Genomic DNA, 17,965 nt, shown 5'->3' with positions numbered 1-17,965 from the left:
ACTCCTGCTGCATTGGCATTGTTCCATTTGTACTGTGTCACAGAAAAGTTTACACAAAAGTTGAAGTAAACCATTCAGCATCCATGTCCCAGAAATAGGACCATTCTCACAACCCTCTGTCATTGTACTGAGAAAAAGGCTTTTTGTCTTTAAGTATTTTGAGGCAGATTTGTAAAGGAGAATATATTAACTTTGCTATCTATCTTTACTATCAGATATTTCCCCTTATAACTACTCCTTTAAAGGATAATGCACATCTGAAATGCAAGAGAATGGTATGTTGTCAGTATTTTAATTTCCTCAACACCCTTACAAGCCAGAATATAGCAAATATCTCTCTTGCCATGAAACAAGGAATCACCACTGTTGCATGGAAGAAATTTTAAGGAGTACAACATAGGCTTATTCAAAATTGCATGTAAAAAGCCATACTTATATGTAATTTGTTCCAAATAATAGGCAATATATTATCTGTGTTTTCCATATCAGAAAAAATGTAACACTGAATTGTCTAGTCAGTCAAGCTTGAGATATAACAAAGCTCAAGCCCAGCTGTCAAATATCTCTGAGAGAAATTCTGCTTTATACGTCCTTTAAGCTCTACAGATTGGAAATAGTACCCATCCTCTCATTGTTCATTTGAGTCTGCCAGTGCTTTGGCAGATGTCACTTGCTTGTTGCAGCCCATTCCCTTTACTGAGGTTGCTGGAAGGATCTGTTGTAATCTCTACCAAGCTTCATCTTGCCATCTGATTTTATCATGTGCCCTTAGAAAAGGAAAAGCCAGGATGCCTCTAATAAATAAGGAAATGTGAGCTATCATTCAAGCAGTTTTTTTTAATAAACTGGAGTTTGTTGTGGAACAGGAAAATCCAGGTTTGCATCAGAATTTTCAAAAACAAAACAGTTTTGTTTTTCTCAGTATTTGTGAACTGTTGGGAGTGCTGAAGTAGTAATCTACAATCTTTGGGTATGTATTCTCTCGTGCCAACTGATCATGACAGGAGACCAAAACTCCAAACCATTTTATCCATTGCCCCTTCCCTCTCTCCTCCACATTTTCTTCTATTTCCTTGCCAGCTGGTCAAGGATTTTCTCTCTTTCTCTTAATTATGTTAGTTGATAGACTATGGTATCTCCAGGAGATTTGTTGAAGAAAGAGAAAAAATATCAGTTCAAATGGGGAAAGGGAACAGCTTCAAGGTCTGTCAGATAAAAAAAAACAAACTTCTGGGAGATGAATCCATCACTAATGCTGCTTGAATAGCTGCAGGTATGCAAGCTACAGAGCAAGATAATATAAATAAGAATGCTTTCACCATTCAGTTGGGTATTGAGAGGCATACCTTTGAACAGGCTTCAGAGTATTTCCTGAAGGGAAGGGGGATCTTTTTTTAAAAATTAATATTTTTATCAATTCAATAAAATTAAAATACAGTGCATATCTAAAACAGATACAGCTGGTCTTTGGTATCCATGGGGGATCTGTTCCAGATCCCCTCACAGATACCAAAATCCACATATGCTTGCCCCATTGTCCTCAATGGTGCTGTGGTACTGCGGGAAGTGGAAACATTATTAAAGGATATAGATGAAAAAAAGAATTGATTTAGCTTTGAGAAGGTCTCATGAAGCTTCAGCACTGACCATTAGAGCATCAGTTGCAGTTTCCATGCTCCCTAGGGTAGCCATACTATGGGTGCAGGAAATCTTTGGTTTAGAGGATGTCAATGCTCAAACCATTAAATGAACATTACATAGGTTAGAAAAAGTCCTCCACTATGTAGCTGATGCTGGATATGATGCCACTTTGAAGGCCTTCCAGAAGTGATGTGAACAAAATTAAGTACCATTGGAAGTGGTACAGATAGGTGATGTCTTTTCTTCAGAGTGGAACCAGGATGGAGTCCTAATACCTTAAAGAGGCAGACTGCAGCTCTGTCGACTTTGCTGGCAGTTAATGGAAAACCTTTATCTGCTCTTTCCCATGTCAAGAGGCTTTTGAGGTGCTGGGGGGGGGGGGGTGTGGCAACCTTACAACCTCAACCAACCAGTCAAGATTCCCTGTGTGGTATTTGAATTTGGTACTTAATTATTTGACAAGAACTTCTTTTGAACCACTTTGTGAGTCATAACCAAGTTTAATGACTTTTAAAGCAAGATACTCGCATTTTAGATATAATTTACATGTATTTTTATATTGTTATATGTATTGTTATATTGTTGTGCTGTGCAATGACCTTTGGTCAAAAGCAATAAAATTTGAATTTGACTTTTAAAGTGACATTTGAAAACAACAGGACTTGAGGTCCCACGGTATTTCTTTTATGCCAGGGTGGGCAAGTCTGGAACAAATCCCCACGTAAATTGAGGGTCCACTGTATTTGAAGATTTGATTAATATGTTCTTTCTAGGAATATATCTGCAGTCCTCCAGTGTAATTCTATAGCCAATTTTCCAGAGGTTGAGCTGGAAGACCTAGAACTTTGTAGAGAGAACACTTTTCTAGGCATTTGTTGGTCCTCCAGCAGAATTCTATGATCAACGTATGGCAGATGTTGACTATAAAGTTGTGATGGAGGACCTAGAGATTCTTAGAGAGGTATTCTCTCAGGTTAAAAAAATAGTATTTTTTTATTTGCAGCTTTTCCACTTTCACAGAGGTCCTGTGTCACTAATGTGAATGGACCACTGTATATGTACTCTTGAGTGTTTTTTAATGATTTTAAAGTGTTGTATTTTAACTGTAGGTTTATGTGTTTTTAATTGTGTTTTGTATTTTAATATGTTGTACCCCATCTCAAGCTTTGAGGAGAGTTGGGAAAGAAATACATTTAATAATAAATTATTTATATCCTGCTTCTCCGATGATCAAAGCTGCTTACACTAAAAATATCCATAAAATACAACAACCCCATGTTTCACCATATGCCATTATTATTATTATTATTATTATTATTATTATTATTATTATTCACACAATCCAAGATCACATCAGGTATGCACCTATTCAAGAAAATATGTGGCAACTACAAAAACATTCAAAGTAACATCTTCATTGGAAGAAATTTGTAGGACAGCTGGATGCAAGGACCTTTCAGTGTTTATAGCACATTATAAAATGGATAAATTCAAGTCAGGACAGGCAGTAGGAATCAGGGAGCCACTCCCACCCATAAAGAATTTGAGTTGGGTACATCCCAAAAGTTGTGGATTGCTCCTTCAACCCGCCTGAGAATGAGAGGCTGATACTTACTGTGGATGATCATCTTAGGAAGACTGAAGGAGCAATCTACCTCTATCTGTGGCTGTGTCTAAAAAAAAACGAGACAGAAGATCCATTTCTGTCTAATTCTTCCTCATCATGCAAACCTAAGTAATAAAACTGAAGAGGAGAGAGAAGGGGCAGTGAATGAAATGGTTTCGACTGTCTTGATCAGCTGGTGCAAGGGAATACCCAAAGGCTGGGGATTGCTCCTTCAGGCTTCTTAGATCTTTTGAAGTAGGTTTCAACCTCTCAGTCACCATCAGCAATAAAATAAAATAAAATGGCATATTAACCATGCTTCTTCTTCATGGTCTCTGTGCCTCACACATATGGTAGAACTAAATCCAAGGCAGAAGAATTGCTTTCTGTGACATAACTTGTTAGTGGTGGCTAAGTGAAAGCTATAGTAAGCATGTGGGATGTTAACATGGGATAGAAAAGAAGGCCATGTTGTGGCTGAAAACTGCTATCTGTGTGTGACTGCTTGCTTTAGTACAGAGCCTCCAAAGCTGTTTCATCCAATGAGAAACAGGTAAGAAATGTTTTTAAAAAGAATAAAGGATAAAATTTTTTTTTAATTATTTAGGTCAAAAGACGCAGAGTGCCGGGAGCTGACATCCTGTCATGGATAATAGCAATGAAGAGTGTTTTGAAATGAAAGATCGACTCCACTAGCAACTTGTTTAAGCCTTCAAATGTCACAGGAGACAAAATAAAGTCTTGTAGTTTTATATCCGTCAATTTAGTAGCTTATTCTGTATTCATTATTTGAGAAGCAGTCTATTACTTCAAACAAGGGTGAGCATTCCTTACACAGTAGACGTGCTATATAGATGGTGATCTTACTGTCCCAATAAGACAGAGCTGGCGTAGTGATTTGAGCCTTGGTATGACTGGAGGCCAGGGTTGGAATCCTGGCTCAGCCATGGAAAGCCACTGGGTGACCCTGGGCAAGTCAGTTATTTTAAGCTACCTTGAATCTCATTTTGGGAGAAAAGTGGGACATAAATCCCATAAATAGTTCCATTATATACAATGGTATAGTAAAATGCTGTCCCTTATTTAAAATGCCAAAACCAAGGTTTGCTTTTTGGACTAGGACATGGGGAGGCCAGGGTTCAAATCCCAACTTCGCCATGGAAATCCACTGGGTGACCTTGGGCAAGTCACAGTCTCCCAGCTTCAGAAGATGGCAATGGCAAACACCCTCAAAAAAACTTGCCACGGAAACCCCACAAATAGGTATACCTTAGGGTCATTGTAAGTCAGAAATGACTTGAAGGCACACACCAACAAGTAAACAAATATACAATAACCACTTTTTGTGTGTGTCTTCGTATGTGTGCATGTATTGTGGCCTGTTATAGAGTATCATAGGAGTGCTTGGCTGTGCTAAAATGTAGGCCTATATCACACAGTAGAATACTTAACAACCCAGCATAATTTAAAGCATTAATGTAGTCACATGCTGTGAGAAGTTCAGTTTTGCAAAAAAGGACAGGTGGCACTTCAGTATGCATGTTACAGTAGTAGACTGTGAGTCCACTGGGATGCACTTTAGAAACAAGGAAATACAACATAAAGCTAAACTACAAGGTAAAGCTAAATAGCAGTAGTAGAATAAGACTACAATACACTTTAAAAAATAAACACAGTATGTTGGGTGAAAGTGCAAGGAAATCCATTTAGAGAAGGGGGAAAAAACCTGAACAAACAGCACGAACACACAATGGAGTATGACAATAAAAGATCCTTTTATTATAAAAATCTATACAATGAAATGCCAGACATAGCAATCATTTATATCTGGTTTATTTATATATATTTATATATCTATATATCCACATATATAGTTTTTACTTATAGTAAAGTAAAACTATGTTATATCACAAAATGCCTAACTACCATTTATTGCTCAATAAGGATGGCACAACACACACTCTTAGCATAAATGATGCCATGCTAGCTAAGATACTGAACAAACAGCCAAACACTGCATAACACACACAAAAGCATTTGTTAATTGTGAAGTGGAACCAGTCTGATCACTCACTTTATAAAAAATATTGGAATCATATAGATTTAAGCATTATAAAGGAGGAATATATTACTTAAAACATTTAAATAGTGCATATTGACATTTTGCATGTGGTATATAAAACATTCATGTACAACACTATACAATACACAAGTTTCGATGTTTAAATGCACCGGTGTCTGTGGACAGATACAAAAGTAACTGAAGTGTACATTGCACAATGAAGCTGAATAAAAGCCACAGATAATCTCCAGATTAATTTCCAATTCACTACAGTCCACTAAAAAAAATCCTTCTAGTTGTATAAAGCAAAGCATCAGAATATAAACCGATTTTAGTGCTCTCTCTTGGGTTCCAAAATTACATGCCTACAATCACAGTAAAAATAAGAGACTAATATGGAGTATCGCAAACCTATTTTCCATCTAATCCATGTTAACGCATCAACCTGATGAGTTTACATGTTAGCCACTTATACCACAGACACTAATTTTTTATTTTTATTTTTTATTTTTTTTTTGGTTTTTCAAAAAGCAGTGAAAAATAATATCAGTGCTGATATTAGCCATTTGTAACACATGCAGCAAATAGGCACATGCAAAAACATGGCCACAGTACAAAAGATCCCCCAAGGTGCCATGTTAAACACTTGAGCTCAAACCATTCTTACTAGATGTAGTACCTTACATGCAATGGGATCCCATTACACCCTGCTACTCCTTTCCGCACAATGCCCACAACCAGGCACTTTGTTTATTCAGAAACTATGCTGCTCAAACAAGTACCATAAAGAAGGTTGCAGCCTATGGAGACCCCTATGTGTAGATACCATATCCAAAGTAAGACTGGACAGAGTTCTTCTGAGTAAATTTTTAAAAAATGAAGCACATTAAAGACTGTTGTGTCATCTATAGTAGGCAAAATAAATGTCACCAAAAATGTTTCCATTCTGAAGCTTCATCATGCAAGAACCATATGATACTGTTTAACGCCACAAAGGTTAAATCACTTTTCTTTCCATGTCTACAACAGTGACATGGAAGAACTCTTTTTTTAAAAGCTGACTCTGTCCACCTTAAGTCAATCACATTATTGATTTGATTTTAGCCCTTGGTAAGATAAGTTTATTTTCAGATACAGCAGTTGACATAAGCCACATCTAAGCACTGACACAGTCTCCCCTGTAAAGGTAAGATGAGACATCCAATTTAGACCATACACTAAGTCACCATTTGCTGATCAACAGATAACTGATAAATTAACAGTAATGTTAGTCTTGTAGGCAATATGTGATATAAATGTTCAGATTTTTCCAATTTCTAAAAATAGAACAAGCAAGGTCACTTTCTGGTTTGTCCATTTTCATCTGAAACTGAAGAGCAAACAGGAGCTTTAAATTTCAATATCCACAGATCTCAAACCATTCTATTACATGACAGATGTCATTTGAAATCAAAGTGATTCCACAGCAGTCCTCTGAAAGGCGTTTCAGTTCAGTCTGGTGTTCAGGAACACAGTTTTTTTTAATTTGCTGCCATTGTTCCCCATAATAAAAAAGGCAACAGATGAGTTCAGTGTAACACTAACAAATGCAGATGAAACGAAGTTAGCAAGTCCAGAGTTTTGTAATGGTTCTAGTCCTACAGCCTTTTGAAAACAAGATGCATTTGTGATTTTAAAAAATGAGAAAAAACTTTGCTGAAGTTGGACAGAGCAGTCTTGATTTAAGAATCTCATTAGCTCTCTACTCAGGACCTACTTGCCCTTCAAATGTGGCACCATAGGAAAGTGTACAAAAACTGCATTCTTTCAACAGTGCAAGACAAAAGATAACACCAAAACAGTACAATAGACAGGATAAGAAACCATTCTTTCACTGTTATGAAGAAACATTATTTATATTTATTTTGAAGGATCCTGTTTGCTGATGAGGACCTCAAGAAGCCGAAGCTTGGCTTTAACTTTCTTATACTCTCTGTACTCATCAAGCATGGGGGCACGATCTTCCTTCTGAACATTCCTGAAAAAAGTGAAAAAAGATACAACATTAAAAAAGTAATCCTAGTAACTGTGTTGAAATAGAATGGTGATAAGTCAAGGCCAGCCTCTTTTAACCTCTCTTTCCTGAAAGCACCTTTGAAGTAATTTTCAGGTCTCAGGGAAGCCCTGCATAAAAATAATTACCATATATATTTGACTATATGGTGACCTTGTGTAAAGTTGAGGGCAGGTTTTGGGGCCAAAATTATGGCTTTTGATATGACCTGTAGGTAAGTTGAGGGTAAAACTTAGGGGCATGTAACAAAGGATGTAACGGATGAAGTAAAGGGAAATAATGCCACAGAACTTACAAAGTTCTGGCAGACAAAAGCAGTGCTCATTTTAAAGTCTAGATGGATAAGAAGGGAACTGCGGTAAATGGTAGCTGTGCAATGTGTGGGGGAGGCAAGCAGGCACACGTGCAGCTCACAAAATGCCCATATGTCAAAATGGATATAAAGGGCAAGCAATGAAAATTGTGACTACATTAGCAATGATTACAACCTTTAACTTTAATGTGATAACTTTGTCTGATATTAACCCAGAAAAGCTGACCAATATACCCAAATGTCTTATTCAAATCTCTCAAAGGGCAGATTTTTCTCAGTGCTCCTTTGAGTGAAGCCCCAAAGAGCTGTCACCAACAGAGAACAGAAAGGGTTGGTACTTCCTTTAGGTGCTCCTGGGCCAGACTAAGCTCTCGCCTTTTGCCACTCCACTCAGAGGGGATGGTTCCTTTTTTTGATGATGCCGACTCTGTTGACTGCAAGATCGGCAGGTTGGCAGTTCGAGGCCCAAATGCCGTGTAATGGGATGAGTTCCCAACACTAGTCCCAGCTTCTGCCAACCTAGCAATTTGAAAGCATGCAAATAAAAGTAGATAGATTGGATACCATTTGAGTGGGAAGGTAACAGCGTTCTGTGCAATCATGACCACAGAGTCATCTTTGACAACGCTGGCTCTTCAGCTTAGTAATGAAGATACGTACTGCCCCCTACGGTCTGACACAACTCGACAACCTTATCAAAGATGAATACCTTTACCTTCACCTTTAGAGTACTTACCCTGACCCATGGATAAGTTGACCCACCTTTTTGGTCACTTTTTTGACTAAAATTTCTAAGCTAATACATTAGTAAATACAGCATATCTACAGCTCAAAAAGAGCATAGTTATTATCTTGCAATAGAACCTTTGAGATCTTTTGCAGAACCTTAGGGTTCCATGTAACCTTGGTTGAGAAACCCTGGTTTACACCCTCAGTTTTCCAAGCTACAGTGGTGATAAAATTTTTGATCTCAGTATTCTTCTGAAGCATTTTCGTAGAAAAGGTTTTATCACATTAAAGATGTATAATACTCACATCATGGAAAGAGCACTCAGTAATCACAGCAATACAGCTTCTGAACATGGATGTTCCATTAAGTTATTTTTATCAAAATACAATGAATACACTGAATTTAAACTAGTGACAAATTTTACCTGCAATATTCATAACAGGTAAGCCACACACAAAAGCACAGTCATTCTTTTGCTTTTATATGAATGATACCTGCTGCCACAATAATTTAAAAGTTGTCTTCAGTAGTTTATTTGGCCAAACCTACAACTGTGCCAAATTTCAAACCAGTCCAGTAGCAACTCCCACATCTATAGCAAGTTAATAAGTGTCTAAAATCAACATTTGCTCCCCTTTCTTACTTTCTTGGGAGGCGGCCGTATGTATTTTTTCCAAATGCCAATTTTTTTGTGAAAAGCATAGAATCATTTTATTAAGACTTGTCAAGAGATAGTGCATTTCATGGGCTCAGCGAAGCTCTGAACAGTGGTTTTCAGAGATAAGCTATTATGAAATGTGACTTTAAAATATTAGACTACACATGACTACACAGACTGAACAATAGCTAGGAGGAAGGAGCCTACTGTTCTCTTTATGGTTCTTGCTGTCATTCTTCTGTCAGATCTGCCACTCTGCCTCATAAGTGCCTTTTTGGGGGAGCAATAGCTAGGCCCTCTCCCTACTCTTTTTCCACCCACAGGTGAAGAGCTTTTTGTTCCGGCAGACTTTAAGATGTGAATTCTGTTAACTGTAGTAAAGTGGTGTGATCTATTTTATTTTTAAATGTTTCGTTAATAATTTATATCTTAAACATGTTTTAATCATTTTAATCATGGTTTTAGTAACATTTGGCATTTAATGCATTTTTAACTTTGGTAGAATTTGTTTTTTAATGGAATCTTGTTTTATATTTCTGTAAGCCACCTTGGATTCCATTACAGGAGAAAGATGGGATAAAATTCAACAAATAAATAAATACAGTGGTGCCTCGGGTTACGAAATTAATTCGTTCCGCCATTCCTTTCGTAACCCGAAAATTTCGTAACCCGAAAAGGCTTTCCGTTAGCACTGGAAAGCCTATAGCTGCACTTTGCAGCATTTGAATTTCGCGCCGAAATGAATTTCGTAACCCGAAAAATATTTCGTAACCCGAAACAGTTTTTGCCAATCCAACTTTTTCGTATCCCGGAAATTTCGTAACCCGATCATTTCGTATCCCGAGGTACCACTGTAAATAGCAGCTTTAGACTTTGGGTGAAAGAGTGCCTTCCCAGGAGGGAGGAAACAAAAAAGGGGGCATACGTGTGCACACAGACAAAGAAAGGGCAACAGTACACTCAAGGAATCAGACGTGGAAAAAAAGCCAACCCCCCCCCCCCCCCCCGGCTAGTCCTTCTTATTTATCTATCCTGTTTTTAAAATTATTGTTAGTGTTGTGTCAGTGTGATTGCTAGAGACAAAGGTTGCTAAAATTCACCCAGCAGTCAGCCACAGCCTCTAATATTGGCTGTATACACACAAAACAGATTTGTAAATTTTTACAGCAGTGTGGTAGAATTTTTACCTTTAAGGGTTCTTAGCACCATCTACTGGCATGGGTGACTGTATAATCATGGAGGAGGTCTCTTGACTTGTTTTTAGCCAAGGGCCCATACCATATTACCTATGCTTCTGGGGAGAAAGCTGGAAAGGACAGAACTGGTATATGCCACACCACTTTGTTCAACAAAGGTTAGATTACACAGGCAGAAATTCAGAAAGCATAGATCTCTCTCACTGCTTATCTCCTAAGCACAGCCAAGGTAGAAAGAGCTGCAAAACTAAATAAATAACAGAAATCAAAATGCTCTCTCTACATTTATATGAGCTCTCCTGTCACTAGCTGATCATCAGACCCCTTACAAAAATTAGTTCTCTCTCAGTACCAATGCCAAAGTCCTTTAGTATTTTTCAGCTTGTTATTTATTAAGCGGATTTATATTCCACCTTGCATTGTGGAATCTCAGGGCAACGTACAAATAAAATCAGTTTCAACGATTTAGAACACTTAACAATAGAGAAGAAGATTCAGACACAATGGGATTCCAAGAGAGAGCACATTCCACAACCAGGTCATAAGAGCAGAGAAGATTCTCTGCAATTTTCTGGCACACAAAGTTTATGGAATGTAAAGGAAACAACTTTTCTGGCCCTCAGAAACACTACAAGAGCTTCTGAGGTGGTGTTCTGAGGAGACTGAAAAATATGAGGAGATGATAATGAAAGGGAATAAGCCCTGCTTATTATCACTGTTCCCAAAGAAGCCTTCTGAATAACAATAGCTTTCTGTTATTTTTAATAAATGCATTATCCTAGTATTGCACTTTTGATTTTTCTAGATAGTGAACAAGATTATTTGAATTTATTAATTGTTTGTAATAATTTGTAATAATAATAATAAATTGTTTGTTTGCATCTTAACAAATTAATTATGGAACTTCAGATGAAATCACGACTACCATTATTTAACCTGTGTATCACATAGGTGAATTTTCAAGAATGTGCATTCAAGGACTGCTTGGTGGCACATTACTAGTACATTCTTCTAGCCAAGAATCTAGGATGGATAACATGGAACATTCCAAGTAGTGTCACTTTTTGCTATTGTGATCATAATAGTGATTTTATTCAGGTGTATTGCAGTTTGTTTGAAATTCCTCCCAGAGCAGCTGTCATTGTCATCCTCCTCTTCCTCTTTTATTTATCTCTCACTCTTTCGCTATAACCAAGACTCAAGAGGCTTGCAAGTGAATATATATATATAATATAGTTAAAACTTGCAAAAGATGATAATTAAAAATGTAAACTTTTGACAACACTAAGAACAATTTAAAACATACCATTATATTGTTTAAAATGTACAATTAAAACAGTACAGCACCCTCTTAAAAGTCTTTCTTTAAATTCTTCAGTTTTCAAAAGCTTGTTGGAATTTTATTGTTAAGTGTGTGCCTGCCAATAGAAGGACAGTAAAGAAGGGGCATTCTAGCCTTCATACCAATAAGAATTCAGGAGCCTGGGGAAAAGCCTATCTCATGTCCTCATCAGCAGTCCCTGTGAAGATGGTGGGACTGAGAGAAGGGCCTCTTCTGAGGATCTCAGGACCTGGGCAGGCTCACAGTCTGCCAAACAGCCTGGACCTAGACCATATTGGGCTTTATAAGTCATAATCAGACCTTTAAACTGTGTCAAGGAAATTCAGTTATTAAAAATGTGACAGCTGAAGGTGAGAGTTAAGGCTATAGCATGTTTTCTTAGTCTCTACAAAGCTAAGAATCTGGAAGCCTCATGTTCAGTTTTGGTAATGTGCAACATGACAACTTGTGCTTACTTACAACTTACTCTACATGCACCTACATTTTTCTTTGTTTTTTCACGCCCAAATCTAGACAAGAAGGATGGAGTGGGTATGGGTCAACTCCCAAGAGGATCTGTTTAGCAATCCAGTAAAGCTTAGATGCTTCTTAAGGCAACACAAGGCCAGCACAAAGTAGAGCAACTTTCCTGGTCCCAGGCACTCCATTCTCCATATCCAGATGTGAGCTTGAAAATCCAAAGCACAGAGTGTGGGAGAAGAGAGAGTAGGCTGTGTGACATTCCTTTCTCTGCAGCAACATATTATTTGATTGCAAAAACACTGTCCAACAAGTCTCCATAGAACCCATACCAGCATAAAAATAGCCTGGTCTCTGGATTAATGTTCTAAAATGCACTCCATTTATATTAATTTTAATTCAATCACTATTAGTGTGACTGCTAATCCTACTAAAATAAATGGAATTGGTTATCATGTTATTTGTGTTAATTGTGTTAGCATAATTCTTGCCTTTTTCAGAGAAAGAGAAGTGCATTTTTTCCTTCTCATTATTTCTATTAATAATGAATATTTAGTCTAACCAGTACTGCAAACTAAACTAACCTTCCATTCTGCTGATAAAATCCTTCTTCAAATTCTCGTAGTGTTTTGCGTAATTTCTTTTTTTCAGCTCTGGCTTTCCAAAGTTGCTCCAGTAATTCAGGCCTAGAAAGATTGTTAAAAAAAATACATTGGATTATAAACATCATTGTGTATACTTCATCCACTAAAGAAGCAATAATATTTGTTAGATGCCGTATATACTCGACTATAAGTCGATCTCGTATATAAGGGCATGTTTTGGGGGCAAAATTATGGACTCTGATATGACTCATGCGTAAATCAAGGATAAAACCAAGAGGCATGTAACAAAGGATTTAAAGGATGAAGCAATGGAAGACTATGTCAAAGAATTTACAAAATACCAGTGGGAATAAATGTGCTCACACTAAAAGCTGAATGGATGAGAGGACAGATTACACTCTTGCCTTTCACCAGGGGATGGTTCCTTTTTTAAAATAAGAATTAAACTACAGTACCATATTTTCCGGTGTATAAGACTGGGCATATAAGATGACCCCCAACTTTTCCAGTTAAAATATAGTTTGGGATATACTCACCGTATAAGACTACCCCCTCTTCCAACGCACACCAAACAAAAAAATTTTAAGAACCCCATCAGATTTGATTTCAATATGGTAATTTTAATTCAAATGGCATGCAGGTACTTAGCAGGAAACCTTGTTGTATACAAAGCCTGCTTAGATTGGTCAGCTCTCCCTGCCTGCCCAGCCTTTCCTGTCTCCAAGACTATCAGAGTGGTAGCTGCTTTCATACGATTGTCAAATACAGTGGGGATGTGGCCGCAGCCATTTTTGAGCTCCCCCCACCATATATGGCGATCACAGATTCTCCAGTCCAGCTCAGAAGTTTCAGCACCTGCTGTATGACACCTGGCGTATGAGACGACCCCCGACTTTTGAGAAGATTTTCCTGGGTTAAAAGTAGTCTTATACGCCAGAAAATACAGTAGTTACATTGACCCATGGTTAAGTCAACTCAGGTATTTGGGGTCAATTTTTTGACTAAAATTTTTAGACTTATACATGAGTATATACAGTAATAAGTGACTTTTGCTGAGAAATTTGTTTCTGATAAAAGGTGTTTCATCAGAGGAAATGTTCAACTATTGCTGTTGATACAGAAGAAAGAACTATATGAAATATTTTTGCTGAATTAATAAACTAGAATGGTATTTCAGATTATAGCCCTTGCATTTTAATGCTCTACCCCAAAAACCATTATAATCCACAAATATTTGCTGTAAAATATCAAACATCTATAAAATTTCCAAATTTGTAAACTAATGCTCACACAATCCTGTTCACATACATGGAAGCTGCACGTGTACTAGAGAGACGGAGTTCTCGAGTCAACTTCTCCTGAGTATCTTCAGCATCAGACTCTGAGTTTTCAACTGGGCTGGTAGTAAAGGGCTGTGTTTGGGCACTTGATTTCAAGATATCACTCAACTCTGAGGAAAGTTCACCATCTTCTTCTTCTTCCTGCAAGATAATAAATGTAGCGCAATAAACACTATTACACATTACACACTCCAAATGACTAGCCACACGCCGCCAAGTATCATTTACAATGCTTCCACATGTGCATTCATGTTTAGATTTCTATGGCACTTTACAGGACATAGGAGGGAAGTGCAAAGTACTACTGGCTCATTTATATTAAGGTTGTGGTCATCTTTGGACACTCAAAATACCTTAATCTCTTCAAAGAAGTGGGCTGTTTCTCCTTCTATGATAGGCTGTAATATTTGGCCACGCCTTTTGGTTGACGGTGATCCCTTAAACAAAATCACAAGGTGTTAAACAGGACACAGAATCAATACTGTTTTAAGTTTTGTTCCAGTTATTTTTAGAACAGGTATGCAGTTTCTGTACCTCTCTATGTTAGCAAAACAGAACATTGAAACCTAGCCAACATCTATCTAGAGACTAGTGTTAACACTACAAAATGAGAACACTAAATCCTACATGGCTCTAATGACTTAGTGCCAACTATTGCCAAAAAATCAAAATAAAACTGTTGCTCCAGTTTTACAACCTGTCTGGAGAAAGATCACTACTTTTAAAAATTATACATCATTTTAGACAAAAGTTATTATAACAAATGTTGATGAACACTGGTGATGAAATAAATTAATCTGCTGCAGCTGACACAAACTAGAGAAAGGCAAGAAAAAGTTGAGACTTATTAATTCATCAGTTATCCAAAAGCTAAGAACCAAATAAAATCAGTGTAAAGAATTTTTTGAAATCCTATGTAGTATTTCACTGCCTGGCTCTTCACATAAGAACTAGAAAACGATTCTGAAATACAGAGCAAGATATTATTCTCATTGCTGAAGTAAGTTAACATCAATCAACTGAACAATCTTTGAAATACATTTTCTACTTACAAGGATGGGAGTAATGCTTGCTCGAGTTAACATTTGTTTCACAAGCCTGTATCTGTCATAGAGGGGTTTAACAATATGCCTTTCTTCTCTGGAAACCTAAGAGAAAGATGAGATAGATCATCAAACAGTGAAAACGAACAAAATGGACAGTTTCCTATGCTAAGAAAAAGGCTTGCATGCTCTTTTCAGCAGCACAGAAATATTTACAATTAATAACACAAACTAGAATATGTCATCTTCTACTGAACACTAAGTTTGTAGGGCATAATTTGAACTTAATGTGAAAGACAGGCAAATACCTAAGGCATGGTTGCTCAGAGTGCAGAGGTGAAAGGACCAATGCAACTCTTTTGCTGGAGCAGAGAAATGTTTAGACATATCCTTATCTACAAGTTATCACGGTCATCAGTGACAATTCTGACAAGTGGGCTATTCTCCACAGTTCTGGATAAAAGGCAGAGAGAAATGAAGGCCACCTCAAAGAGCATTCATCCCTTTCTGAAGTTACACAGTTAGAAAAAGAGCAGGAAGTCAAAATTCAATGGAATACCAACTCCCCAAAAAAGGAAAGCTCCCCACTAGACAAAAGTATGTGAGGTAAGAGTTCTCGTCAGGATGTTATGCCAAATCAGTACTAACAGAAAAGACATTACCAAAATTGGAAACTACCTTCACAAAGTGCTAAACCAAAACGTCATAATGCCAAACACCGTTTGCAGAAAAGAATACATCTTACAGAGGAATGTATAAGGGCCTAAGATGTCTCCCTGTCAACATTACCCCAAAGATGCTTTAGGTAAGGGGTGGTAGCTGTCCAGAACATGTTGGACTGCAAGTCCCTGCAGCCTAAGCCAGCATAGACAATGGTGAAGAATACTGGGAGTTGTAGTCCAACAGCATCTGGAGGGCCACATGTTTCCCACCCTACTTTAGATTGTAACTGGGTGGATGAAAATAGTTTAGTTTAAAAATAAAATCAGATTTTTAGCTTTAACATTTTTTTAAAGGTGCACTTATATCTACCTTTTAATATAGCTTGGCTTAAAATAACAACCAAATGTAATGCAAGTATATAAATCTACATTCACTCTCTTCACACTAAATGCATGGCTCCTGTTTAAACACATTGAGCTCAATAAACACATTGAGCTAATCAACAGATTATTCATTAGATTTTTTTACAAAACGGATATTTAGACTCTTTTGAAAGCATGAACATGTATTTTCAGTACCAGATATAAATATCATTCTGTCCAGTCACTTTTGATGCTGGTAAGTTTTGGGCAATAAAGTCTTCAATTCAAGTAAGTTATCTTTGAGCTGGAACAGACCAGCTCTAAAAGCCATGGTCCGGGAGGCTTGGGAGTGCAGCATTTATATGCCACATGCTGCTGGGAAGCCACGCAAAAGTCGGGTGGCCACCCAGATGTGGCCAACTTCAAGACGCTGTGGTGGAGCGGCGTTTACATGCTGCACACCACCGCAGTGTTTGGAAGCCAGCTTTGGGCTGTAGCAGGGCAGAAAAATCTGCCCTTTCACCAACTTGGAGCTCCAACATGACAACATTCAGTAAACACACAATTTTAAATTATAAATAACTAAAGGGTGGAGAAAAATATGAAATATTACCGGACGTCCATGCTGACTTTCATAGTACAGGAGACTTTTTTGGAGTGATGTTTTTTCTTCTGCCAGATGGTCTTTGTTCATTTTCTATAGTGAAAGAGAAAGTAAAGCTATTCTGGAGGAAGCTGTTTACCTGGCCCATTGTAGGTAAGCACACAGAACTATGGTTGGATAACCTACAGCAGAATCCAATTTTTTTCTGGGTCAAGTTTCATTGTATTGTTTACTGCAGACCAACTACTGCAAAGCAACACTAAAGGTCAGTCTTCAGAAACTTTGTTAAATGAAATATGCCTATACAAGGTCTACATACTGACCCTACAACTCCATAGGCTACAGTCCTTCTGCATGAGGTTCCTTGATCAACCCAGTGTCAAGAAATGTTTCATGTGCCCATCATCAAGCAGATGTTGTTGACTTCATTACTGGTGCAGAATTTCATAGATGCATTTGAGACTTTGCATCAGGGCAATTTATTTTACAGTTCTTCCTACAAAATTAATATTCGGGGGGGGGACTATAAATCAGGAACTGTAAGTCAAATTAGGGCACATGCTTGACTGAAATATTTCCATTTCCTTTTCAGGTGTAACAATACAGACAATACTTACCTTTATATCTTCTGGTAGGCATCTTTCAATTCGTTTTTCCTTCAACCTTTTTAAAATGAGTTCAACTGTGGCCTCCTTGGTAGGCTTTTTCTGTGCAACCCGCAAATCATCTTCATTTTCTTCATCTTCATGATCCAGAGATGAGCCAAAGCTTTTTGGAAGAGTGTTACTTCGTGGACGTGTCTGAGGTACAAATTCACCATCTGAGCTTTTGTGCTTTGCATCTACACTCCAGAAAAAATACCAAACCTAAGTGAAGAGTCACTTTGCATCATTATATTTAAATCACCTGAACTAAAACAGAAATTAGGATTTTAATTCATTTTTTCAGGGCTCAAGAAATAGGGACTCTAGGGCTTACTGTGATATACAAACTATATATAAAGTGTAAGCCATGATTGTTCTGGAAATGCAGATCATGATTCAGTTATATTACTTGTCTCCAAGGAAGGCACTGAAAGATTTGTAATTTGTAGTTTGTGAAGATGGATCTCTTACCTTTTATTTGCTTTTTCAATTTGGTAAGTTCTGTCATCCATTTTAAGACCTTTGGATTTGCTGCAATATCAGAATACGAAGGCTGCAAAAGATATATGTGTAACATTAATATCCTCAAGCAAAGTAGGGAAGTCAAACAGTGAACCAAATGTATCTGACTTCAATATGGGGAA

At 37.5% G+C, this 17,965-nt stretch overlaps 2 protein-coding genes across 11 annotated transcripts in view; one reads left to right on the top strand and one right to left on the bottom strand.

Annotated features, from left to right (window-relative positions):
- PKD2L2 (polycystin 2 like 2, transient receptor potential cation channel) overlaps nt 1-4,002 on the top strand; it is a 32,623-nt gene extending 28,621 nt beyond the window's left edge. For all 6 annotated transcript variants that reach the window (XM_042454328.1, XM_042454323.1, XM_042454327.1 and 3 more), the window contains one exon: nt 3,855-4,002. The gene's annotated coding sequence lies outside the window, so the exon portion shown is untranslated. The remainder of the gene's footprint in view (nt 1-3,854) is intronic.
- A 1,001-nt stretch (nt 4,003-5,003) lies between these two features.
- The window catches only part of FAM13B (family with sequence similarity 13 member B), an 83,040-nt gene continuing 70,078 nt past the window's right edge, over nt 5,004-17,965 (bottom strand). For 3 of the 5 annotated variants that reach the window (XM_042447214.1, XM_042447212.1, XM_042447215.1), the window contains 8 exons: nt 17,793-17,874; nt 17,295-17,518; nt 16,687-16,770; nt 15,058-15,153; nt 14,359-14,442; nt 13,956-14,146; nt 12,645-12,746; nt 5,004-7,326 (listed from right to left, as the gene is read on the bottom strand). In XM_042447214.1, the coding sequence (XP_042303148.1) occupies nt 7,209-7,326; nt 12,645-12,746; nt 13,956-14,146; nt 14,359-14,442; nt 15,058-15,153; nt 16,687-16,770; nt 17,295-17,518; nt 17,793-17,874 (981 nt within the window). In that variant the 3' untranslated portion in view covers nt 5,004-7,208. The remainder of the gene's footprint in view (nt 7,327-12,644; nt 12,747-13,955; nt 14,147-14,358; nt 14,443-15,057; nt 15,154-16,686; nt 16,771-17,294; nt 17,519-17,792; nt 17,875-17,965) is intronic. The other 2 variants (XM_042447213.1, XM_042447216.1) reach the window with 1 other exon arrangement.

Source organism: Sceloporus undulatus, chromosome 2 (assembly GCF_019175285.1).
Source record: "Sceloporus undulatus isolate JIND9_A2432 ecotype Alabama chromosome 2, SceUnd_v1.1, whole genome shotgun sequence".
Classification (NCBI taxonomy): Eukaryota; Metazoa; Chordata; class Lepidosauria; order Squamata; family Phrynosomatidae; genus Sceloporus; species Sceloporus undulatus.
This window is presented reverse-complemented; position numbering and strand designations above follow the sequence as displayed.